This window comes from Tauraco erythrolophus, chromosome 3 (genome assembly GCF_009769465.1).
Source record: "Tauraco erythrolophus isolate bTauEry1 chromosome 3, bTauEry1.pri, whole genome shotgun sequence".
NCBI lineage: Eukaryota > Metazoa > Chordata > Aves > Musophagiformes > Musophagidae > Tauraco > Tauraco erythrolophus.
The window spans coordinates 6,371,786-6,398,626 of record NC_141467.1 but is presented as its reverse complement, the minus strand read 5'-3'; the positions used below and the strand labels follow the sequence as shown (position 1 = coordinate 6,398,626).

Here is a 26,841-nt window from a genome sequence, read left to right as displayed (position 1 = left end):
GGCGGGCGGGGGGCGGGGGCCGGAGGCGGCCCGGGCGGGGAGGGGAGGGAGGGAGGGAGGCGGCGGCAGCCGAGCGGGGCTTCGGCCGTTCGCTCTCTCGGTGCCGCGATGGCTTCGCTCCGCTGCGGCCCGGCCTGGTGGCGCCTGCTCTCCTTGGCCGTGCTCGGCCCCGTCCTCTGCGGCCGGCCGGGGCGGGCCGAGCCGGAGCCGGAGCCGGGCGCGGGCCCGGCGGTGGAAGAGGCGGACCCGCACGGGCAGCACCTCTACAGCGCGGAGATGCTGCGGCACGGCGCCGCCGCCGCCCCGCACTTCGTCATGTTCTTCGCGCCGTGGTGGGTATCCGGAGCGGCGGAGCGCGGCCCGGCCCAGCGCGGCGCGCTCCTGCCCGCCTCTTCCCTCGTTGACGTGGCGGCGGCCGGGCCGGTAGCGGGGAAGGCCGCGGGGTCGCGCCGCCCTGAGCCGCAGCCGCCGGGGCCGGGCCGGTGCGTTCCCCGGCGGCAGCGGGTGGGGGGGACACGCGTTAAATGGGAGCCGGGCGCTGCCGGGGCGGGGAAGGGGCGCTGTAGCCGGAGCCTCGCGTGTGCCCGGCCCGGGCCGCTGCGGCTGGGCCGGCCCTGGCGGGGAGAGGGGGGTCGGGCCGGCCCTGGGCGGCCGCCCCCCTCCCCGAGGGCCCGCGGCAGCGGGGGGCACCGGCACCCGGCAGTGACCCCCGCCCGGGGCCCGCGGGTGGAGCGGCTCCTCCGGGCAGCGGGGAGGGAAGCCGGGGCTGCCCCGGCGCTGCGGGCTGGAGCCGGCCCCGGTGCCCCGCGGCTCGCTTGGTCCCTCCCCGGACTCCGTTTGACGTCGTGAGACCGCGGTCGTGCGGCCTCTGTGCCCGTGAGCGTTGGCAGCTCGGGGGCTGTCGCTCCCCTCGTGCCCCCCGGTCGCGCAAATACTTTAATTGCAGGAGTTCCGTTCCCTTTGCAGTCGGGAAATTTAAGGATGGATTTGCAGCGAAAGCAGGAGAACGATAGTGCTCAGTGCCCGAGGCCACAGGTGGCCGTAGCAGAGCTGGAGAGTTCCCAGATTTGCAAGAGACCTGCTGGGCTTTTGTCCTTAACTGGTACGTTTGATGCCAGAATAGTTGAGGAGAGTGGGAGGACAGGGCTTTGCTGGATGTTACAGCCGTCACGAGGACGGCGCTTCTCATCCCTGCGCCTTTCTAGTGGTTGTTCATATTGTTTTTATTTCGTCTCTTCCCCTCTCCTTTTTTATCTGACTTACTGATACCCAATAGAGGTTATTTGGTGTTTGTTGCTAGGGTCGGTTGGAGGTTATTTTTTTCCTCCAGGTTTTCTTAAATTTAGATAAAATAAAGTTAAGGGAACAACGTGCAAAAGTTATGCTTTGATCCTAAGTTATCCATTGGTACGTGGTGCCGTTTAGGCATACGTGAGTCATGACACGCTTTGAAATCAAGAAAAGGATTTCCTTTCAAAACTGAGGAACTACTACTTTTTTAGTTGCTAACATCAACTTGTTCATGCCATACGAAAATGTTAAGCAGAAGCTTGAAAGAGCAGGTGCCTGCCTTTGTTCTCTGGAGATCATGGGAGTGGAGGACGCCTGACTTGCTGGTGAGAACCTTTGCCTGAGAGTGCTGTAAGGCCTGAGCTATGGCCGTGCAGAGCAGGAGTGCTTCGGCTCTGGTTTTGGGTGATCATGTCTGTGGCTGTCCACGCTTCTGACTGTTTTGCGGGCACCCCTAATTCACAGGCATCCCTAAAACCAGATGAGCTTTTATTTTGGCGCAGTCTTCATAGGAGACCCTGTGCCAGATGGGCTGTTGCAGAGTGCAGCGTGTGCTGCACATCCTCAGCGTGCACCAAAGAAAGGGCTGGCCTTGCGAACTTGGACCATGCTGTGCCTTGGGAGGGCTGAGGATCTCTGCCCAGCTCGAGCGTGAGGGAGCTGCGTCGTTTCCAGACTTGTTGCAACTTCTCTGGACGTTCTTCCCGCCCTAGCAAGCCTCCTCCAGATCTCTGGCTCTCAGCTCCAGAGCCCTTGGTCTGGACTCCCGGCTTCTGACAGGCAGCAACAGGGCCAGGTTTCAGGTCCAAGGGGAAGAGAAGGACAATGGAACATCCAAGTGCTTGAGCGAGGTGCTTACACACACCAGTAGTTTTATCGTCAGTGGGATCAGGCAGCAGCCTGACAGCCCTGGAGTCTATATTAGAGCCTCTTGCCCTACTCCGAGGTGATGTTAAGGTACTAATCTCCTAATGCTGTCTCGCAGAGGCATGCATTTTGGCCTGCTCCGTGTAGTTACAAGGCAGAAGCCCAGCAAGCAACCCCAAGTTCAGCTAGGATTGTCTTTCAGATTGCTGTGGATGCTGCTGATGCTGCATCATCAATGCTACCAGTAAGAGTTGGGTTAGACAGAGCTGACGTAACTCTCCTCTTCCAGATTCTTGAAACAAATGTTGCTGACAGCCTCACTCCCAGACGGCCGCGGTACACATGAGGTCTTAAATTTCTTTCAAATATTGCGGGCTACTCCAAGAAGAGAGCATTCCAGTCATTTGCCATCAGCTGCCCAACGTTTTCAATCATCAGGCTGTCCCCCTTGGTATCTACACTTGACAAGAGTCAGGACTGTGAGCAGGTACTTTCTCAGTGGCAGCAGATATTGTTAAGATGTTGGCCATGCCAGTTGCGTCTCTACAGAGGGATGAGATTCCCCTGGTTCCTTAGTTGGAAGGAATCTCAAATGAGTAGTTTCATTGTGTTATTTTGACCATTACAGATCTTTTCATATGTGGTCATAGAATCATAGAATGGTTAGGATTGGAAGAGACCTCAAAGATCATCTAGTTCCAACCCCCCTGCCATGGGCAGAGAAACTCTCCACTACACCAGGTTGCTCAAAGCCTCATCCAGCCTGACCTTGAACACTTCCACAGATGGGGCATCCCACAACTTCTCTAGGAAACCTGTTCCAGTGCCTCACCACCCTCTGAGTGAAAATTTCTTTCTTATATCCAATCTAAGTCTACCCTCTTTCAGTTTAAATCCATTACCCCGTGTCCTATCACTACATGCCCTTGTAAAAAGTCCCTCTCCAGCTTCCTGTAGGCCCCTCTTTAAGTACTGGAAAGCTGCAATAAGATCACCCCGGAGCCTTCTCTTCTCCAGGCTGAACAGCCCCAGCTCTCTCAGCCTGTCTTCATAGCAGAGGTGCTCCAGCCCTCGGATCATCTTCGTGGCCCTCCTCTGGAACTGCTCCAGCAGCTCATGTCCTTCTTGTGTTGGGGACTCCAGAGCTGAACGCAGTACTCCAGGTGGGGTCTGAGAGCAGAGTAGAGGGGCAGAATCCCCTCCCTCGACCTGCTGGCCACACTTCTTTGATGCAGCCCAGGACACAGTTGGCTCTCTTGGTAAACGTCTGGAAGTCCAACTGAGTGAAGCAGACTTGATCACCAGTTTGTTGCTGTTGAATTGAACTCTGTTGACTGGATTTCACCTTAGCTGGATTCTTTTGTGCAGAGCGAGACTGGTCCTATGCTGCTTGTACCGTTATACCTGTTTATATCTGAGGGCCTACTAACACTTTTAATTGGATAATGATTTGTGCTATATCTTGCTGTGGAGCTGCCCTTCTCAGCTGCAGAGCTTTGGGCTCTACTGGTGGCCTCCAGAAGCATTTGTGTTCCTCACTGACTGCAGAGGGCTTATCAGTGACTGCGGTTTTGACATATATGGTCCTTATGTACCTTTACATCCCTTCTTGTCATGGCCCAGGAAGTTCTCCATCCAGTTTTGCATGAGAAGTGCTGATACTAATGGGAGGAGTGTTGACCTGTCAGCGTGAGGTAGAGCAGCCTGGTACTCTATAGACACTGCCACAGCAAAATAATTTCCAGGTACGAGCACTTGTGGCACACAGTTGCTCAGAGTTAAAATGGGCAACCTATCTGCAAACTCTTAACCAAGTAACATCCTTTCACCCATCCCTCCTGATGTTAGTGGTGTACAAGAAGCAGGGTTTGGTTTGGTTTGGTCTTCAGAAAAGTGGATCTTTCCTACAGCCTCGTTAGTCCCTTTTGGATCTTCATTTAGGTTCGTAAACAGAGATTATGAATGCTTGCACCTTCCTAGCCCACGTAGAGGAGGAAGAGCAGGATTCCTGATTAGGAAGAGCAGGATTCCTGATTGATGGCCAGGTCTCCACCATCCCCAGTGGTAGAACTGGCTGCTCCTCCAGCCCTACTGATGTAATGTGGAGTAGTGGCAACAAAAGACTGTGTAGGTACGTGGGGCTAAGGAAGGTGTGTGATGTTGTCTCGATCTCTTTATTTTTGACTTCTCTATAGCTACACCTTATGAATTTCAGAAAATTATTTCGAGGACTGTCTTGTATTTGCTTCTGTCTAACACTGAACTTTTGAAAACCAGGACTGACTACTTGATTACTGGCTGAGATATGAGTGTTTTTCCGGCTTTATTTTCAATTTTAATTCATATAATCTGAAGATGGAAAGGAAGGGAGAACTTTGCGTATAGCAGAGACCACGGTGTTAAATATGCACAAGGCAGCTCTGTTCTGTGCTTGAGAAACAGCGGGTTAATTCCTTGAGGTTGCCTTTCCTAGTTTTCCATGCTCTGTTCTTTAACACCAGTCAGTATTCATTTGGTGTTTAAAATCCCTGCAACTGCTAGGGGAAGGGACCAGGGAATCCACAATCATCCTCTTAATTCAAGCTCCATGGAAGAGTAGACTATGGAGGGACTTCAGTCTGACATTAAATATTTAAGGAATGTGTAATTTTAGAAATAACACATGGTATCCCTTCGCCATGACGATTCAGAATAAGATCATTTGGGAGGTCGTATTCCCCCACGTAGTAGGAGTATGTGTCACCCACTGCAACTGACTGTATGGGGACCTTATTAAGTTCAGAAGATGTTCTTTGTGTTAAAGTAAATCTCAAGGCTGTTTTTTTTGCCTTAATGGTATCAGGATACCTGGAAAGTTGTGAATCTGTGCAGCTTTTCTACAAGTGGACTCGTAACTGGTTGTATAAACGCAACTGTTTAAATGGGAGCGACTTTCTTCCAAGTCCTAATGGTGATTTAATGTTACTTACAAAGCAGACTGTCTAGGTCAAGCCAAGGGCAATAGCAGCTTTCATCCTGTCAGGTTGAGAATGTTTTCTGTTAATCCAATTATGTATTTTTAGATGTCTTGGAGGGTTGGCAACAGCAGCCATTAAAGAGAAATGCAAATCCATGTCTTAACATTTTTTCATTTAGTCACAGGACGTAAGGTATGGCTGTAATGACTGGAATGACTAGAAAAACAAATGAGAAGAATAACAGCCCTTTCCTCCTTCTGGTGAGGTGATGTTACGGCAACTGTACGAGGCCAGTTTTCTGTGTGTATGCAGATAGAATTAATTAGTCGATGGTGTGCTGCTGGGGTGAAGCACGGGATGGGAGGATTGTGCAAAACTTTTGTTCAGAAATCATCCCGATTATTTCCTGACTCACGGGTTACAATTCCTGTGATGCACACAAGCACAGTGACCTTACAAGGAGCTAGAAACCCTTATTTTCTTACCTGCTGCTAAAACACACAGTATTTGAAACATTGAAGTGGGAAGGAAGCTAGACAGCCTCATGGAATTTTTCTAGAAAGCTAGAAGTCTGAGAGTGCTTTGCTTAATAGCCCCACTAAATTCAAGGGGTGTTCAGTAGGCGTTGTCATGTGAAAAGATAGTAGCAAGTTCTCATCTCTGGACAGTTTTTACATGAGACGTGTTTGCAGCACCCTACAGTACTTAGTAGTGTTCATGGGTGCTTAGTGTAACAGTGCTCGAGTATGGAAGATTTCCAACTTAACTATTTCTAAATTTATCAAAATCTGAGCATTCTGCATATCTTTTCCATAGATTCATTCCCCTCTAAACTATCTTGCTCCTTCTCTTGCAGGTGTGGACATTGTCAGCGTCTCCAGCCAACTTGGAATGATTTGGGAGATAAGTACAACAACATGGAAACCACACCAGTCTATGTTGTAAAAGTGGATTGTACTACGGATACTCCACTGTGCTCTGAATTTGGCGTCCGAGGATACCCTACGTAAGTGTAAAAGGATGTCTGCTCCCGTTTCTTTCTTTTTTAGTTTTCCATGATCCTCTGCCAATTCGTTGAGGCTAATTTCTAAGCTGTATTTTTGGGTGTGTTTCTTTATAGCACTTTGTACCTCATACGTTTGTTTTAAGCCTTTTTACCATGTTGCCAAGTAGTATGTGATACATACTACCCTTACTCTTGTATTTTTTTAAAGAAAACTGTTTTATGTCTTGGAAGATGGCTGTGTTTAAATGAAGTCCAGAGTTGTCTGTTCTTTTCTCTGAGGGTACCTCTTTCTGAAGCAACAGTGCCATTAATACAGCTGTGAGTGCATGATAGAGCTGGTCTCTGGTAACGGTACTTTTAAAATAACTTGTCACAAGTTTGTCAGTACACTGCACCATTCATACTTAATGAATAGGTGATCTCTTAAATTTTGAGTGAACTTGGTGCTCATAAATGGTATCTTAATAGTAGCACTTAGCATAGCAGTGGTGATGTACAGACTTCTAGGAGTTTTGCTTGTATTGACCTAGGAGAAATTCAGTTGGAGTTTAAGGTTGTTAACTACCCTGTTGTAAAGGATATATGCCTTACTAGCTCAGCTTTGGTAGGTAGAACATGATCTAGAGTATCTCTGAGAGGTCAGCCTGATAGTCTTTTTGAGTTAGATACGTGTGCTCCCTTTTTAGCTGCGGAAAAGGGGCAAAGGGATTTTTTTTTTCACTTGTATCTTCTCTAAAGCTTCTTGCAAAAAATGGATGGGATCGTTTCAACTGCTTGAGGTTACTCATCTTAGTGGGCACAAGTGAAGAATGTTGTCTTCTGTAGCTGTTCCACAGCCTATATTTTTCAGTTTCCTTCCTTTGCTCCTTTTGTCTAGTGCTGACCCCAGCAACAGCCTGAACTTGACATACGCTCCTGGCTGCACCACTCAACACAGATGAGTGCGACTGAGTAGAAGTTGAGAGTTATAAATAGCAAAGTCCTTGCTGAAATAGGAATTGTCCTTAAGGGCAGTTTGTGGCTTAGTTCCACTAGAAATACCAAGAAACCATGAATATTACAACTCTATTTTGATAGCCCTAAAAGTGAGCATCGATCGCCCTTGCGTATTTGGTTATAATGTGGTGCTGTTCCTTCTAAAAGAGAAGAGTGGCAGAGATTTTGAACAAGAAGAAGGTGAATGGTTGTGTAATTGCCTTCCCCGCCCCCCTTCTCTTTCATGTCATGAATATCTAGGAATAGTCAGTGCTTGCTTTCATCTACTTGAAAAGTACAAATGGTGAGGCAGTCGTCTGCTAGCTCCAGAAGTACGGAGATGAAGAGGAATTCATGGTATCAATTCTCTTCCTGTCTGAGTCAGTTTTTAACTAGCCTGTTTTTAAAAACCTCCAGCGAGGGAATTTCACAGCTTCCTCAGGCACAGGGGGATTGTCGCAAGTCCAGGATGTGCTGATCCCTGCACTGCTTTTCCAAGCGCCTGTGAGAGGAAAGGCTACATCCCTTTTCCGTTCCCATGAGAATAAAACTGGCTGAGTAGGTCCCGGCGCTCGTTAGTGCAGTTGTCCCAGGATTCTCTGGTGCTGCTAAATGCTCTCTCAACTGAACTAGAGAAGACTTATCCTCATTCAAAGAAAATAAAGGTGCAGCTGGCCCTTTAAGCTGATATCTTTTTTTCCTGTTATTCTTCAAAAGTATTGCCATGAGGTGTTTTTTAGATGTTCTTCTGTTTCAGTTTTTGTTATTTCCTTCTTACTATGAAGTTGCCTTTTTTTTTTCCTCCCCCAAAAAATTTTGACCTTCTATTATCACAAGGACTATTCAAGAATACCTGAAATAAAACAGCGGAAGCTCCTATTTCTTTTGAATGTGTTTGCATTTGTGTTTTTTCAACACTTTGTATGTTCATTTTTCCAACTGTGGAACAAGAAAAGAGAAAAATATTTCAAAAAAAAAAAGCAGTACAAAATGACAGCTTGGCAAGGGGAACTGAGGGCTAGGTGACACTGGTAATTGAAACTATGATTTGCTTTAAATATAAGGACTAGGTCAGAAGTCGATATTGCCCCTTTAACAATATATTTCCAATTTTAACCTGTATATTTAATAGTAGAAGCTTTAGATAATTTATGGAAGAGTTTTGATAGCAATTATTAAATGTTTTAATCATGGAGTCTTGAATCCCTACAAGCAGCCACTTATCTCCTTGTCCCATTGACTTGTTTCAGCGTGTTTTTAATCAGTTTAATACTGCATGCAAAGTCCTGCGTTCCAAGAGCAGTCAAGGAATGAAACATGAGAAAGAAATTCCTGGGAAAATAAGCATTGGATATTTTTCCTTTGGTGATGGAGAGGAGTGAACAAACAAAATTGATGCTTTTTGACAAAATGAAACAGGATACATAGGCGCAGTGAATGATTAACTGAACGCTGCAATATTTTATTTGCTCTTACTTATTGATCAATGTAATATTAGGCTATGCTGATTTTTAACATGGTATTTCTTTTTGCTATTTTAAAAATCTCCTTTAAAGCTTACATGGGAATGAAAAAGTGTCCTAAGTTCTAGCTTTGACCCTTTAAGTTGAGGGAGATGCCTGATTGCTGGTGGTAATAGTCAAGGAGAGCTGCATTGCTGTGGATTAGCAAAGCGTGTTAGCTTTCCGAGAATGTCTCCTGTGTGAAAATCTTTGCCTCACCTCTTTTCCACATTTTGGTCCTTCAGCCTAAAGCTGCTTAAACCAGGACAGACCTCTGAAATACCAGGCCCAAGGACTTCCAGGCGCTGGAAACTGGATGTTGGAGAAACTAAATGAGCAAACCATCTGTAAGTAAAAAGGAAACAGAAAAGGAATATTCCCTTGCAGACTTGCTTATCTATCATTTCTATAGGTTAGGCTTCATTTTCCAGGAGGAAATCTGCTCCTGAGAGTAAAAGTCGGGTAGCAATAACAATATGGAACAGCTTTCCATGTAAGTCAGGATGGTAATTAAAGCTGTTATCCTGTGACCTGCCCTTTGTTTCCTGTATTTAAAACCACAGTACCTATGCAGTTTTAATGTGTAGCATTTTGGACATTTTAAGATACAGTTCGTAGTGTGAATTCAGTCGACACCTGTAGGCCATAACGTTTCTAGATAAGAAAAACAATTTAGCTATAATACATTATAAATTGCATTTTGGTTGGGCTTAATTACCTCTTAAAACATGGATGCCATCTTTAGCTTAGTTATTATCTGATAATGTTGTAGCCTACAGAAAGAGTTTAAAGTAATCGGTTAAGTAAGTTAAGCTATACCATCACTAGCAAAACCCTTGAGTTTAGGAGTAGCACTTACATATAGTAGCTAAGCCTTGCCTAAAATTAAATCTGTGATTGCTGTTTCTGATCAGATAAAGCTTAGTGATTGATGAACCCACAGTTAGAACATGATTATATTTAAACAAACATGGTATTTTTAATAATGAAACATCAAACGCTAAACTATTTTAAGAACTGCGCTTTCAGGTTCTTAAAAAATTCTTTCCAGCTCTGAAAGTAGCTAGAAGTAGCCACTTGCTTTTGCTGAAGTGCCAATGAGTTTGCTGCAAATAACATCTATAAAGTGTTTGCTCTTTTTCCGATTGTTGATGCGTTCATGGAGCCATTGGGTCCCTCTTTCCGCATTAGGGGAGTAGAAAATAGCTTTTTTCACTAGCTATTTTTAAGTGGCCCAGAGACCACTGAAACTGGTGCAACAGCAGGTGTGGCTGATGCGTGATGCTATGGAGGAACTGTTATGTAACCTCAGTGTAGTGATAGATGGTGATGTGATGGATGCCATAGCAATTACTGTGCTCTGTGACTATACTACAGCACGGTGAAACACTCTGTTATTCCAGTGACTATGATAGCTCTTTCCTGTGTGGTAGTCTTTTTCACGTTTGCTTTCGAGTAGTTGTTGGTTAGGAATCATAGAACAGTTAAGGTTGGAAGGGACCTCAAAGATCATCTAGTTCCAAGCCCTCTGCCAATGGGCAGGGACACCCTCCACTACACCAGGTTGCCCAAAGCCTCATCCAACCTGGCCTTGAACACTTCCAGGGATGGGGCAGCCACAACTTCTCTGGGCAACCTGTTCCACTGCCTCACCACCCTCTGAGTGAAAAATTCTTTCTTATATCCAATCTAAGTCTACCTCTTTCAGTTTAAAGCCATTTCCCCTTGTCCTATCACTGCATGCCCTTGGAAAAAGTCCCTCTCCAGCTTTCTTGTAGGCCCCCTTTAGGTACTGGAAGGGGAAACATTAGATACCTAATCAAAGTAAATAAGGACATTACTTTAGGAATTTAAAATTTCAGAGTACAGAGTTTACAACACTACAACAGAACGGTGTGATACAGGAATCAAATATTGTGTATTTACTGTATAGATGAATAAAAGTCAATTTTTTCCATGAACAGGATCCAGAATCTGATGTGGAACCACCAAAAGCCCTGAACCTAAGCAGGGAATGTATGAACTCTCAGCAGACAATTTCAAGATGCACATAGCAGAAGGTAACTGTTTTTTTCCACAAGCAAGAGATACTGCTTACAGTGACACCAGTAGTGGGAAGCCTGCAACAGAAATGTTAGTTTTCAAGGTACCTTCTTCCCACTTTTATTTTCCAGTAATACCAAGTGAAAGAAGATGAAACTACAGCGTGTGTAAAAATGCAGTCATTTAATTACATATTGCGCACCACGAGGAAAGTTTAAGAACAGCACTCCGCTCAGAAGGCAGTAGAATTCAGGCCCCTAATCACATGGAAGAAGCCGGCGGGGCTTGCTCGGCTAAACTCTCTCTTTCCCCGAGTTCCTTGCTCAGCCTTGCCACTTGTTTTGTGTTTTTCCAAGTCCTGTTTCCTCTCTCCCTAGGTGCTGGCTTGTTCTTATTCCCGGGCTGCTGTTCTGGATAAATATAATCCACTCGCTTCCTCCTTACTGCCCCTGTCCCACTCCAGTCCGGCCCCTTATTTGATATTGTTTAACTTCCTTCCTCCAGAATTTAATGTGGGCTAACCACTTCACCTGTTCGGCCATTTTAAAAATATTTTGTCTGGAAGCTTTGAAATTAATGCCAGGAGTGATACCTAACATGGAAACTTCACCGCATGCATGGTGGGTTTTTTGGATGATGAGCAAGATCTTACAGTACAAACTTCGGGCTGCCATAACAACAGATGGTCCTACCATCTCTACCTGTTTTCCTAAAAACAAAGGCCAGATTAAATTAACTGTCCATGCTTATGTAATACCACCAATGAGGTAGATACTAGAGCTCTTCAAGTAACCATTAACCAATTAGAAATATTTTCAAGTGTAACATAAAATTTCCCAGTCCGTGTGGCTTAACACAGAATTACATCAAAATTCTTCATGGATTCTTCTCTAAGCCATCAGGGCTACTTTACAGTCTGAGAAGATTGTTAAGTTTACCGTACGTGTAAATGTTTAAATATTTTTATTGGAATATTTTTATGTGTCCATTGACATTCATAGAGGAGACGTTCTCATGGTCACATCTGATGGTGATCAGGTTTATGATCATCTGTAAAGCTGTTGTCTTCTCTCGACTTCAGTTGTAAGTTCAGGCTTAAATTTAGCAGAGGCTTCGCAGTTCCAGCTGGAAGGTTGACTTTTGGTCTTAAAAAAGTCTTCCTTTACCTTTTGGTGCTCCAGGGCAAAAGAATGTTGATTTTTTCTATCGGGGAAGAGAGCGTATCAGAGTAGTGGTATAGAGTAGCTGATTTTGACTAGATGTTTTTATTCATTCATGAGAAATTTCAATTTGCAGTCTATTTACCAGAGCAAAGCATGTCAATCAGTTTCAAGTCTTCCATGTGCAGACCAGGCAAGTTGGAGCACACTACTACTGTGGTTTGCGTTTCCCAGTTATTTTGTGACGTCTTTCCTCTGACTCCCTTTTGTGACAAGCCCTTGAACTAGAAATGAATTCTGTAATATCAGCCCCAATTGCAGTCTTCAAAGGATTATGATAATTCTGTTAAAAGAGCTTTTCTCCAGATGCTGGCATTCCCTTCAAATTAATTTGATTATTTTTTTTCCCCCTCGTTTTATTAAGCTCATTTTATTTCATATTAACAGAGCCTTGCCTTGATGTGTGGAAAAGCGTGCAGCACCTTGAATTAATAGTAATCTAATTGAAGCAAATTACATATTCTGGTAGTCCACAATTAAGATTATACTTTTAAACTAAACATTAGTAGGAGATAGTACAGAGACTTTTCTCTCTATAAAACACTGCAAAAATCTACTAAAGGCAGCGATTTGTGAATAGTTGACATCAAAATAAAAAGAGCAGGGCAGAAAAGGGAGAATGGAAAGCTGAACAAAATTATTTAGGTAGCTCATGGACCTAATGCAGAGGTGTTTCCTAAGAAATGTTCAAGTTGCAGTCTCATACTTTCATTTGTGCTGTTACAAATACGTGTTCCTTGATCGTTCCTTCCACTCTGTAATAGGGCAAGCGATTGCCATGGTAGAATTAGACACTGCAGCAAATGGTTAGGTTAAAATACCAGTTTTACTATCTCATTTGTTGGCTTGAGGTTGTGAAACTGCTTGGATTTTCAGGGAAACTGGCAACACTGTGGGACTGCATACAGTATTGAAAACCTAATTGCTGAAGTATTCTGTCCTGGCCTTTGCTTCACAGTGTTTCCTATCTTTAACTCAGGAAATACCATGATAAATTTGCAGTCTGAGATTAGTACCTAGTCTTTAATTGCAGCCAAATTCATTCCAAATGAGTTCAATCTTTTTTTTTTCTTTGTTTTTCCTTTGACTGAAAAGGTAATCACTTTATCAAATTCTTTGCCCCTTGGTGTGGGCATTGCAAGGCTTTGGCTCCAACCTGGGAACAGCTGGCTCAAGCCTTTGAGCATTCGGAAACTGTCAAGATTGGCAAGGTAGGTGAAGCCCTCTTAGCCTGGAGATGTGTTTTGTGTGAAGCAGTGTTTCAGCCAAGTGGCGAGCTTTTTGTGCTGTGATTCGCAAAGAACAATTGTTTTGTTTGTCACCTCTCAGATCCTTTTACAGTTATCGTTTCTATTTTAATATTGAGATGTTTGGCGTTTTTTTCTCACACATCCACAGTTGACAGCACTCCCTCATTTTAAGGAAGGACTGGTTAGAAACACAGCTAGCTCTGCTCTGTGTTTCAGAGGGAGCTGGGAATAACTCCAATACTTCAGATGCAGGGAATAACATTTAGAGATTTGTTTCTTAGGTTTCCACTCTGTCAGAACTTGATAGACTTCAGAATTTATTTTGAGTGGGAAAGTGACCTCTAATTTGCTATTTACAGCACTGGATTCTTTAGCAAATTTCAGACCTACAGAGCTCTTTATGATGAATTTTCTCCTTTTTTTTCTCTTTTTTTTTTTTTTATTTATTTTTTTCCTCTTTACCCCTGTAGAACTTTCTAAAGGTTTCAGGGGGTCCTCTACCTTAGAAACTGGTATCTTGTCCTGCTTTATTATTTCCCTTAGGGTGGATAACTAGATTCTGTGGTTTATTTACTATGGGAGCTTGTTACTTTTACGTAGAGTGACTTTACAGAGGTATGGAGGTGGTCTGGCAATTGCACTTACTGGCTTTATTTGCTGACCCATACCTAAGTCCAGGTGGCTCATGATGTGAATCCCTCCGTATTTGCCAACAGTGGAAAAGTGACTTGGCTCAACGTCCATATCCTTAATCTTTCAGAGTGGTTCCACTGCTCTGAAGGACTGCGTAACAGTTAGCAGTGTTGTCAGTCCCACAGAGGGACAAAAAGCCAGCTACCTCCCCTGCCTCTGCCCTCATAGTGCTTTCAGCTGTTACTAGGGATGATGAGCTTGACTTCTTATTTTTTATTTATAATTATTATTTTAATGCTTCAAAAATCTGCTAATTCAGATACACTGCAGATGTACAGAGCAGGTCAGCATAGTTGAACTTTAGAGAAGACATTTATATGTATATAATTTTGAGACCTGCTAGATATAAAATTAGATTTGCTCAGAGAATAAAATGTCAGAGGCTATTGCTCCTTTGATAGTGTCTTACCAAGTGTTGCATCTGCTGATTATTTTTTGGGAACCTGGAATGCTTGCTGTCTGATAAAACGATTGCCTAGCTTAAGTATCTTCTTGAAGTTACTGTTCTCTGTTATCCGGAGAAAAATAAACAAAAAATGTCAAAATTTCTGTTTTATTCAGTTCTCTGTATTGTTCACAGTTACTGTTACTAATAGTGGCTAATTAATAAAGCCACTAAGATTTGTCTTGATGCCTTGGTGATTTTGTGCAACTGTATTACCTTATGAAACTACTTGAAACATGTCTTGGCTAAGATTTTAAGTCCTTTTCCTCAGGCTGCTCTCAATCCATTCTCCAAACCAGTATTTGAAAAGCAGACGTGATCGTTCTCAAGACAGTACTTCGTACTGAGTTTTGCCAAGCCAATGCATTGCTAGTTCCAGTAGTTTTCCAAGATTTTAAACATAAGGGAAATGATGATGCTTGTTATATATTTATTTTATGCACTGAACGGTTTATAATTTTTTCAAAATGTAGGTTGACTGTACGCAGCATTACGAAGTCTGCTCTGAAACCCAAGTTCGTGGCTATCCCACACTCCTCTGGTTTAGGAATGGTGAAAAGGTGAGGTCTGCCAGCTCAGCAAAAGATCAGACCATTTTTTTCTGAATAATACTCGGACTATGTTTGCATTCTGGGAAAAAAAATCAAGTGGGCATATAGGAAGGTGTGCTTGTGAGACAAAAGGATGGTAGAGGTGCAGTCTGGTACTGGAAGAGGTATCCTTTGTCCACAGATAAAATTAGAACTTTTGGCTCGTTGTGCTTTGCAAATAACCAGTATGATATTCATAAATCTGTAAGTACTGTCTCCAGTTATGCCACTGGGTAAGAGTGGCATATTCTGGGTGTACTTTTTCTTAATACCTTACCTCCTATGGAACACAAAGCCATAGGTTCAGTAGAAATAATAAAAAATTATGTAATTTTCACAACATGTATCAGAAGATTCTCATCTATAAGTGGTGTGTATCTGCTGAGTAATGTCTGAGTAATGATGCAAATTTTCCTGCTTATAAATCTGAACACTTCACGTGACACTGTGAGTGAGAGTCCTGTGGGCCTAGTTGATATTTTTCCCTTGAAGAAATTCGAAGAATTGCAATATTCTGAAGTTATGGGGAAGTAAAATATCTACAAATCCCACATACATGAACAGCAGCAAATAAACGTACTATAAATAGTGGTGTTACTTATCATATGTTTTACACTTTCAAGGTAAGTTAAATTGTATTAAATGGATATTAAAATAGGTCTGCAAGCAGACAACCCAGGACTGCTCTTTCAGCTCGTACCCACTAAGTTTTGGGGGGATTTGGGTTTTTGCTTCATTCATCTTGCATTCCTTTTTGAACATCTACAGTATCAGAGATGGAAGTTTTTCTGCTCAGGCCAGGTTTAGTGTCTGTTGCTTGCGGCAGTTCTCTGGCACTCTGAAAAGAAAGTGGCCATAAGTACATAACCAGGCATGTGACATTAGTATGAGCACTCCTATAAGATCAGACACTCCAGGGAATTTAAATGAAGCAGCACCTGGATTTTTGAATCCCAACCTGATTGATACAGGAAATACACAGCCTTGTTGTTGCTCGAGCAGCGGTGCCTATCATGTGTCGCGAGGAGACCTGGAAGCTTGAGGGATTGCCCAAGTCAGACAAGGGTGGCACATCCAAGGTTAGAGGTGTTTTCACTTAGTTACACTTTGGTCTCTGTGGCGTGAGTCTGAAGAATGGAAAGTGTTCTGCTGTTTCTCCAGAGTAGTTTTCCAGCTGCTTTATTTTATTTTTCAGATAGCTACAGAGGCAAGATACCTTGCCAGAACCATACTATCTTGATCTAGAAAGTTAGCTGTGGTTTTTCTCAACAAGCCAGATCAATTTTTTTTTTTTTTTTGACCCTTTTGGAATTATTGAAGTTTGAGTTGCTCGGAGTTATTTGAATCAAGAGTATGGTGAAAGAAAATTCAGATCACTGCTGTTGTATTTGATGAATCTCAGCCATTAGTCTGAACAATATATTCTGTTGACATCAAACTGGCTGTTCTTCATTGGCAATGTAGTTATTCCCTGGTGGCATACTGCCACCAGATCCCATGCTCCTTTGTGGGCTGATACAATACATTTAAAAAAACACAAAACAACCCCAACAACTTTCCAATAACCCGACCCAGAAATTCCTGGAAATCTCTCTGGCTGCTATTGTACTGTTCAGTAAGGGAGGGGAGGAGGAGGAGGAGAACTGCTTCAGCCATCCAGCATTGTTGTCCGTAATATCATCATCCCCTTTGTCATAACTGAAGTCTGGCAGCACACCATTGCTCTCGGTTGGATGCAGCAGGAACCTGGGAGGAGTGAATGGACACTGACCCTGCCCTGCTGAAACGGGTACAAGCAAGCAGGTGCAGGCTTCTTGCATCATTTTAGATTCCTTTGTGATTTAGACCCAGTGTGGGCAGGTGCCTAATTACAGGTAAAATTATCAATGACAAAAGAAGGAAAATGTGTAGAAAGAGTTCCAGAGATACAGGAGGTAGTCGTAGAGGTGTCTTGTTCTTCCTTCCAACGTATGGAAGATTGTATGCCGTTTCTTGAGTTACTTCTCATCAGAGAGAGGAGACGCGTCTTGTAGCCCACACCTCATGGGACCAAAGCTCAAAGAGTTTTATCCAAAATGGAAGTGTAGAGTCTGGAAGAGATGGTCTTTCTTTTGAACAGAGAAATTAGTACTAATTTTCACAGAGAGCACTGAGGGCCATCACGCAAGAGTCAGTTTGGAGATGGCCGATAGTAGATTTAAGATGAGAAACTGCTCAGTGGTGCTCTGGTTTCGTGTTCTCTAGAGTTGTGAAAGCTCTTGCGATATGAGGAGGCATCTAAGGCAAACTGTGGCTTCTTGAAGATCTACCTGGTTAAGAGCTGTACATGCAGGTTCAAAAATGAGACTTAACTTTCCTAAGAGTGGTGCCGTCGGAGTTGCCTGACCTGCAGCAGGCAGCTGTTGTCTCTTGCTGCAGGTGAACTTAGGAGCATTGCCTTACCGTTTGGGTGCTCCAAGGATGTGTGACAAGTGCGTGGGCCAGAGGAGTGACTGTGGAGTCAGGCAACGTGCAAGTCGAGTCTTTCAGCTCTGTCCAAGCACTGGTCAGAGCTCTCATGGTAACAGAGGCCACCACCAAACAGCAATGAGTATTTTGTGGCTCCTTGCAGTAGTTTTAGGTTCAAAAAAAAGACCACCTTGAAAATGCTTGCTAGAGTGAGAGATGAAGGTCAAAGTGGAGAAGTTTCTAAAATTTGCTTCTGCGTTTCTAAAATACCTTTAATTTCAAGGAAATTTTAGATTGTTCCCTTTTGGTACAGAAGAACCTATGGCAAATCCTGAAGATGTGGAGTGACTGGAATGCCATGGAGAAGTTTAACAACTAGATAATCGTATTTATTATGAATATGCTTAGACTTGACAATCTTATGTTTTTCTGGTAATTATTTATTTACTGATTATTTATTGCTAGATTAACTGCATATACACACTTGCACAAACTGTTTGATAATTGTAGGGTGACCAGTACAAAGGGAAGAGGGACTTCGATTCCTTAAAGGAATATGTGGATTCCCAGCTACAGAGCTCTGGGAAAGAGGCAGATAAACCTGCCGAAGCCCCCGCAGCCAACCGCAGAACCCACCCGTGTTGAGGTAAGTGCTCCTGCACTCTGCAGTGACGTTAAAAGTGTTCAGACTCTTTCAGCAGCTGAGTCCTCCAGGTGTTTCTCTCTCTCTGATAGCCTGACAATTTCTAGATGTAAACTGTACCATATACTCCTGGTTATTTTTTTAGTAATTAATGAGTGGAATCAGACCATAAATCCTAGTGATGTTTTTACTAACCTGATGAATTGGAGAAGGAAGAAAAAAAATCTGTCTCCTTTATGGTTGCAGAAAGTTTAGATAGAGCAGCATAATCGTGGTCTTTTTTGGTCTGCGGAACTGCTGGCACCTCAGTCTGTATGACAGCATATTTCATTGCTGTGGAGGTGGATGTTTCCTGCAGGATTCTCACTTGAACCCAGGAGGATGGCGCACACTGCGAAGCCCCTAAAAAAAGTCAGGGTCCTATACTTATAGAATACCTGCAGAAACACCAAACAAGCAAAGATTTGAAGACTGATCTAAACGGGGCAAGGTGACGTGTCCTGTGATGAGAAAACTCCTTGGGTTTGGAGGCTTATTCTAATCCCGGTCGTAGGAGCTGCAGGGGTTATATGAACGTTGCCAAGGAATTGGCAGAATAACTTTATCACCTCTGCATGGTTGTACTTCATGTAATTTAGTTTTGTGTCTTTTTTAATCGCTTGGCATTTCACCTGCCGTTTTTCTGAAGCTGAACATAAAACTGGTGAGGTTGGGAAATTAGGGATGGTTTTCAAGCATACTTCTTCATGAAATGTGGCAAACAGACTTCTGTCTAGAAAACAAGGAATGGTGATTTACCCTCCCTTGTGATGTAGAATGAGCTTATGTACTTAAAAAGCATCAATATTATTAATACAGTTTAAATGCAGCTTCTCACAGGAGAATATTACCTTTCCCAGTTGACTTTTCCAGCAGCAATTCTCGTCTTGAATAAAGTGCCTTACCAAACATTACAGACAACATAAATTGGCAATTTTCATACCCAGCAAATTTTGTGGTGTTGTTTTTTTTTTTTTTTTTAAATTGACCTCATGTTTGGAAGATCCTAACAAGCTGGTGTTAGTACAATGCAGAAAGTAATTAGTTGTCTTTCTGTTTTTATAGAAACAACACAAACCACATGTGATGCAGATTCCTACTTATGCCTTGCATGCACCAGCAGACATACAAACAGGGAAGGATTGTGGAGGGATTTTTTTGGAAATTAATAGTAGACACAGTATAGGACTCCATTTGTCTTTGCAACTTCACATCACAGCTTTGGATGCCACCATTTCTTGGTTGCTCATCTTCAGGCATTTAAGTTCTGGGTTTGTTTCCATGAATTTTCCAACAAGGGGCTAACCCCTGTAGCCAGCAAACACTGACTGCGTTTACCATCAGCAGCCCGCAGCTGGTGCCACAAGAAGCAAAAGCCATGAATCCCAACTCCAAATTTGTGTCCTGGTGTGGAGCCCTTACGCGGATTCCCCATGGGCCAAGTGCTTGCCAGCCCTTTCATGGAAGCTGTGCTTTATGTCTGTGAGACTTCTTTCCTGCCAGACATCGCTAGTATTATTCAAAAATTATCCAGCTGATCCGGGTAGAGTGACCAGCAGATGCTCAGATTATGGGATTGTGTAAGATGTACTGTTAATTTTTTTCTTCATTGATAACTTGTAATTATTAATTAGAAAGTATAATTTCTAGTTTTCAAATATTTTTTTAGAGATAGTAACACTTGAACTTAATGGAATAACTTAATTTCATGAACTAACAGTTATTTATGGTAAATGTACTTTAATTTGTAATTTCAAGTTTCTTTTTGGCCTTCTGGTCATAAAACTCACTGGGTTTAAACCAGAATTGGTAATACTGTCAGTTGCACTCTTGTTTTTGTTTTGCTTTCATTTGAATTTGAAGCTTTTATAGGCATGGGATTTTTATTAAAATTATTTTATTTAAATTTATTTTTATTTAAATTTTTATTTATTTTTAAATTCCTCCCACCCTTAAGAGTCTCATACACAAAAAAAAGACGTTTGTACGGTTCTGTGCTCTCATACAATGTATGAGATGGACTGAAAGCAATGTGCTAGCCTCCTGTCACTCCCGTGCCATTGCTCCTGATGATTGCTCCTAAAAATTCTTCCTGGCATTCATGCGAGTGTGGTGGGGTGATGTCCTCTTGACAGGCAAATACGTGTTTCTGGTAACGGCTTTTTCTATGTGTGCAACGCTGAGGGAGAACAGCTGTCGAGAAATCACTAATATTCCTTAAATTCCTCATTAAACTCTCAGATGGCCTTTATGTTTTAAGGCATTGTAAGTTTTAAGCCAACTCTTCTCAGGGTTGTTCCTTGAAATATTTGCATGACAGCGTATTAAAATGAAGGTGATTTTTTTTTCCAACAACTGGAAATTTGGATACAGGCAAAATCCCTTGAAAATAGAGATGTTTTATTTCTCCAGTTATGGATGAGACTCAGTGTGAAATACGTGTTTCTCTGCATCTCTCTCTAGGGGAGCAAAGCAGCTGAGGGGTGAAAGTGAGGTGTGCTGCTGCTACTCTTGATAATATTATCAATAATATTATCTTTTACAGTTTGGGTTTCAGGTAGCTAAAAGCTCATTTGGCCGATGTTATATATACAAAAGGTTTGACTGTTTTTTTTTTCCTTTTTTTTCTCTTGAGCAGGCTGCAGTGCTCTCTCTCTCCGAGAAAGACTTGATGCAACCATTGCTAGGGGGATCACCTTTATTAAATTCTACGCTCCATGGTAAGAAGGTTGCACCTGTTGTTCAGGGTTATTGCTGGTCTAGGCTGTCAGTGCATTAGTTGCTGCAGGCCCTCGAGTTACGTGTAGTGCTGTATTGTTATCTGGATCTAAAACGTGAATTAACTGAAGAATGTGTGTGTTGGCAAGAGTTACAGCACAAAAGCTCGCGCTGTTTTAGCTGCCTTGGGATCCCTCTCCATGGAAGGGCTGATAGAGCAGCTTTGGTGTCAGCCTCCAGGTATTGCTGGGGAACAAGGAGAGCAAAGCCTTCTTTGCGTGCTTAGTGTGCTCCTATCCCTTGATTAGGGTGAGGTGAGGGGAGCGTGTCACCAGTGTTGGCACAGGAGAGCATTTGGGCCCTCTCCTGCCACAACCAACCTCTCTTGGAAGCCTTATTCGAGCACCTGGGAATTGGTACGGACCGTAGAGCTACGGATAATTGGCTGTTACTCTTCAAATAACTGACAAAAAACTAGTTTTCACAAGTGACAATTTTGAGATGTTCTTCAGAGTATATTCTGTGTAGTATGTTCTTAGAGTGACCAAAAGTAGAAATGTCCAGTGCAGATGGTGTAGGTGTAGACACCCAATGGAGAGCACTGAGGGGAGAAGAAAATGTTGTCCTACCTGGCATTTGCCATTACTGGCACATCCAGCACAGCCTGGGACTTAAGCTGGGGCAAGACCTTGGTATTACAAACCACAGAACAAATATTTCCCTCTTTTACTATTTCCCTTCTGAGACAAAAAAAAAGTTTTACGTTTCTCTCTCTGCAAATTTCTCAGGAAATTTGCATGTGATCTTCATCTTCCATTGCCCAGTCTCTTTGCAATAGAAGGAAGCCTAGTGTAGGAGGAAGAGATGAAAATTAAGCTGTGTTTCACTGTGTGGAAAGATAACACATCTCTGATTTCATCACCAGCCACCCCATTAAAGCAGTATATGAAATATAAAGAGATCTTTTGTTTGTGGAGGTAAAAGGTCAGCGTTACAAAGCAACACAAGGAAACGCACTCCGTATTTAAATGTGCTCAGGAGTATCAAAATACTGCAGCTTCGCTTTGACAGTAGGCATGAACGTGTTTCTTACTGTAGGCAAAAAGTACCAGGGAAGGTTTTCTTTTATGTAATCTCAGTGATGCAGTCTTTTCTAGTGGCATCACCCTTTTTACACAGTGTCATTGCTGCTTGAGAGCCACTTCTGCGCTCTTGTAAGCCTCAAAGATCTGCTTCTGGCTGTGGGCAAGTATCTGCTGCCGCCCACTGTGTTAAGAAACACACACCTCCCTTCATGTTTTCCTGCTCTTTCTTCACTCCCTTTATCCTATCTGTGCCCTGGGAGATTGAATCTGCCTGTGCTGCTACTATGCCACACTGGTCAATTCAGTTTACACCTGTGCACGAAGCAGCGTTCTAGTCTGATTTCTGAGCGCAGGGCTTGTTGGCATGTGTAAGAGGTCGTTATCTGAGAAACTTTTCGCGGAAAAGTTGGAGATAAGCCTAGTGTAGGGGAGAGATTAAAATCAAGCTGTGTTTCACTGTGTGAAAGATGGACACATCTCTGATTTCATCACCAGCCATCCCATTAATGCAGTATATAAAATATAAAAGATCTTAATCCTTTTTAATTAAGTTTCTCAATAATACTGCACTTTAACCATCTCTTTGTCTCATGAGACTCTAATGGGATGCTGGTGGATCTCACAGATATGCTCGGTGGTGGGTGGCAGACTAAGAAATGGTGGTTCGGGATGCAGAGGGTCAAGTTCTTAAACCAGTGTGTGCTCCCTGGCTGCAGTGTTCAGAAAGCCCACCGATTAGGAAAATATTTCCTGTATTTATGTAGCTGATATCCTAGTTGTAGCTCTGAAAGTCAGGCTTGTGTATACAGTTGTAGTTAGTGCTCTGCATATAAATGACTTTTTTTCTCTTCCAAGTGGATAACTTATGCAGGGCTCAGCAAACACTATTGTGTTGCTTGCTGGTTCTGTCTTTCAGTTAGTTTTGGATAAATACAGATGTTAACTTGCAGAGTAGGCATAAATCATCCTGTCTAGTTGTTTCTGTGCATGGTCAGAAATGCTTTACATTGTCACTGTGGATTATCAAGGTGGTTTAAATCTACATTGGGCTTGTATTAAGAAAACTTTTGCAGAGACGTCGTTCACTGTATTGTAAATGCCCTGATCCAGCCTCGAGGCAACTCCGGGGCTGTTCCAGTAACCCAGTTAAGGTGCAGCTGGGTCAGAACAGAATGACAGCTTTAAAGTGTTTTGGGAATTATTCTTGAAGGCAGTAAGAAGTTCAAGTTATGAACTTGGCTAAGCCAGGTTCAAAATATAAACAAAATTAATACTTTACTACAGTTCCTGCCATTTATAGTATCGTTTTCTCTTTCGACACTAGTGGTTCAGTGCGTGTACTCCGTTGGACCGCCTTCTCACATTATTTTGGAGACATAAGGGAATAAAACAGAAACAGGCTTTTTGGTGTTGCTGATGATATAGAACTGGAATGATTCTCTTATTTAATGTAAATCAGAATAGGGCCTGATATTTACTTGTTTTTTTCCATCTGCTAAGTGAAGCTTACTGACTTTCCAACAATTCCACTGTGGATCTACATGAAGGTGCAGTGGTATGATTAAACTTCAAAGTACCTTCATGAAAACGTGCAGTAAACTTACTGGAGTGTTCCTTAGAAACAGAATCTGTGTTGACAAATGCCTCTATTAACATTGCGTTTCCAGCATCAGGAGATGCTGCAACTGGTCAAGGAGGCCATTTGAACTGGAAAAAGTTTAGTAGGGAAATTAAAAGCTCATTTAAATAGTTAAACCTCAGGCTGTGTAGCTTTAGCATAACTGGCATATGCTTACCTGAAAACTTAATTTGTACTACAGACATTCTATGCCTTACTTAAAACATGTTGTTTCTAGGCAATCTTTCTTTTTTTTATTAATTTATGTATTCTCTGTGCTCATCTTTATTTGGCTTCATATTCCTCTGTGGGTAAAATGTTGAAGCACCAACATCCAGAATACCATTCCAGATGAGCCTAACAAAGGCCAGAAACTACTTCAGTGTGTAACTTGCACACAGTCACTTGTGTTCTTAGCTCATTTACTGACATAATAGTGCAAGGGAGCTGGAAGGCCAGATCATTAGGGATGGGAAAGGCAGCTCGTGAAACTCACAGCTATTGCAGCAAGACAGGAGAGATAAACTGGAAGGTATATCTGCTAACAAATCTCCCTCTTTTGTTTCTAGGTGTGGTCACTGTAAGAACTTGGCTCCGACTTGGGAGAACCTTGCCAAAGAGCAATTTCCAGGTTTGACTGATGTCAAATAGCAGAAGTAGACTGCACTGTGGAACGTAATGTCTGCAACAGATTTTCTGTAAGTGTGAAAAGCTCTGAAATGAACGGGGTGGTAGTATCATGTACCAAATGTTAGCGGCTCCAGCGTGCAGCTGAGCTGGCTGCTGCCTGGTGACAGTGCAGCTGTGTTCTCCGTAGCCAGAAAAGAAGGATTTAAGAACAGCACCTGGTGACACTGTTTCTTTCCTGGCCTGTTTGTTCAGACTCGGTCACTCATTATTGGATAAAGCTGAAGAAGTCCCCAGTTTAAAAGCCGCCCTCTGTGAAAGCACCGAAGCAGTCTTGTGCTAGAAGGTGCAAAGTTCTGTTAAAAAAAAAAAAAGATGTCTTTTGGTGATGGTAGGCAGACAACTGAAGCCAGAGCTGGAGCTGCTGTTCCCAGCTGCTGATGGAGGAGCCTAGGGGAACAGGTATTATCCCATTCACTTGCAAATGTTCCGAAATTGCAGGATGGCATTGGAAGTTCTGGTGTGGTTTTTGTTTTGTTTATTTTCAATTAAAATGGCTCATTGTTTTAGAGGGGTTTGGTGGCTTTTCAGAGTCAGGTAAATACAAGTGAAGGGTACCAGTGAGTTTGGACATTAATTACAAGTTCCTTTTTTTGTGCGTGTGTTTCTTTTGAAGGTACTGGTTATCCTACGCTTCTGCTTTTCCGAGGTGGAAAGAAAGTCAGTGAACACAATGGAACGAGAGATCTGGGATCACTGCATAGCTTGTCTTGCGTCAGGCAAAGGATGAATTGTAATAAAAGTCTGGATGCTCCGTCCCTGGCTGTCTTCGTACAGTAGCTGAGGGATTTCAATCATTGCTAGTTTTCAAATAGTGGATTGGGGGGTGGGAATGGGGATTTGGGCATTTGTTTGTTTGTTTTTAGGGAATTGAATGTACTAAACATTGGTATCTTCCCTCTGGTGTGTGTGTTAAAGACATGCTACCCTGCGTGTGAAGGAAAACTAACAAGTAGTTACTGTGCAAATTGAGAATATTTTCAGCATGGGTAGTACTACTGCATTTCCACAATGAAGTGTAAATGGTTTCCTTTGAGACTAAAAGACATTGAGAAAACCAACTTAAGGGCACCAGCAGAATATTTTTGTCTTCAGGTTAGATTTGGTTAAAAAGTAATCCTTAAAGACTGCCCACCAATGCTAGAAAGGTAAAACCTACAGCTGTGTTGAGTCAGTTTTGCCCTCTACAACTGTACTTAAACCCTATTTGTCTTCATATAGCTGCTGGTTAAGAAATGGAAAGTCACAGGAGGTTGAAAACACACACACCTTTGGAAGATAGCTGGTTGTTCCTGTTAATCCTCTCAGCGTGGGAGGTCTAGCCATAATGGAAGTGATGGTACTGTAAACATGTGCCTGAACATTGATGCCATAGTGTACGTGTGGCAGGTGGATTTTCCTAGGCTGCTTCCATCCAGCCCCAGAGGAGTAACTATGCTCTACTTCTACAGAGCCAAAGTGAACAGGCGCTATTATAACTGCTCCGTTAATATTAAATGGAGTTATTAATTAAAATTGATAACTGATAGTTAGACTTCAGAGCTGATGACGTGCATTTCCTACCCTCGCCTGAATCCAGACTTTGTGCTGACCTGCTCCTTACTCAGAGTACGTAGAGAACAAGTAGTACAATGTTTTGTTGTTTTTTTTTTTTTTTCCATTCAGGCTGTTCTACAGTAGTGTAAATAGTTTCCCCACTCTTCTGCGCCTTAACCTTTTTCCAAGCCGTAAAAACATTAAGTTTGACTGCTAGGACCATGCACTCTGTGGTGCCTTGGATTATAATATGGATCTATTCTTTGGTGCGTAAGATGTTCCATGTTAGACACAACTGAAAGCCAAAGAATTTACACTGCAAGGACTGTCGCAATGCAATGACAACAGCAAACCAAGGACTGAGTTCTGTCGTCTCGTGTGCACAGAAACTCATGGAATGAGGATGGCTACAGGCTAATTTGACTAATCTGTCAAGAACGCTGATTTTTGCCCGTCATATAGGAGGAGGTGATTTGTTTTGGTTTGGTTTTTTTTTAATTGAAAAAAAAAAAAAAAAGGGCAAAACAGCAATGAACTTTTACATCAGTGAATTTCTCCTTGGTACTTCACTTCACTGACTGTCCAGAACTTTTGATTCTGTTCAATCTAAAATGTGTAAGGGTGAAAAAAGCCACGGTGAAAGCTAAGCGTTGTACTGGCAGATGTATTACATCACTGTATATCCTTCTGCCTTCAAGGAAGCCTTTATTATCATGTTTTTAACAACTTCTAGTGAAGCACAATCTCATGAGTTTCTTGTATAAAATCAAAGTGGTACAATTGTTTACACTGAGATTTTTCTAAATAAAAACTTTTTAAAAAGCAGTCTTTTTCTATAAATGATACAGCACAATGAATATACAGTGACAAGTGCAATAAATTATAGCTTGTATTTACAAGAAGCCTTTTAAAATGCAAGAATTAGAGGTAAGTGCATTTAATACAAGTTTAATATGGATCAAAACAATTTGCTATTAGCTTCTGCTAGACAAAACCGTGGCTACACTGGAATTTATCCTCTATACCACTTTGTTAGTTGCGTGAGTTGAAGGGGAACTGTTGGCCAAATACGTGCATACGTTGTTGACATTCTGTCTTCCTGTAAATAAATTGTCCAGCTAGAGATGAATGGCCCCTAACATTTACGTCTGAACTACAGCTGTAGAAGCTTCTCAACATCCTTCCTGGGCAAGTGGTAGTAGATGAGGCAGCTCCGCTTGGGGAGTGGA

General features: G+C 42.7%; 1 protein-coding gene across 1 annotated transcript; it reads left to right on the top strand.

Annotated features, from left to right (window-relative positions):
• The first annotated feature begins 108 nt into the window (after window positions 1-108).
• TXNDC5 (thioredoxin domain containing 5) lies at window positions 109-24,823 on the top strand. The gene is given in 16 exon segments (XM_086608986.1): window positions 109-332; window positions 5,971-6,120; window positions 8,843-8,866; window positions 8,868-8,944; window positions 10,542-10,589; window positions 10,592-10,657; window positions 12,956-13,071; window positions 14,722-14,808; window positions 17,797-17,898; window positions 17,900-17,938; window positions 20,607-20,634; window positions 20,637-20,688; window positions 23,959-24,035; window positions 24,038-24,091; window positions 24,693-24,779; window positions 24,782-24,823. Coding segments are annotated over 16 exon segments (1,263 nt in total). The 3' UTR covers window positions 24,814-24,823.
• The last annotated feature ends 2,018 nt before the right edge of the window (window positions 24,824-26,841 follow it).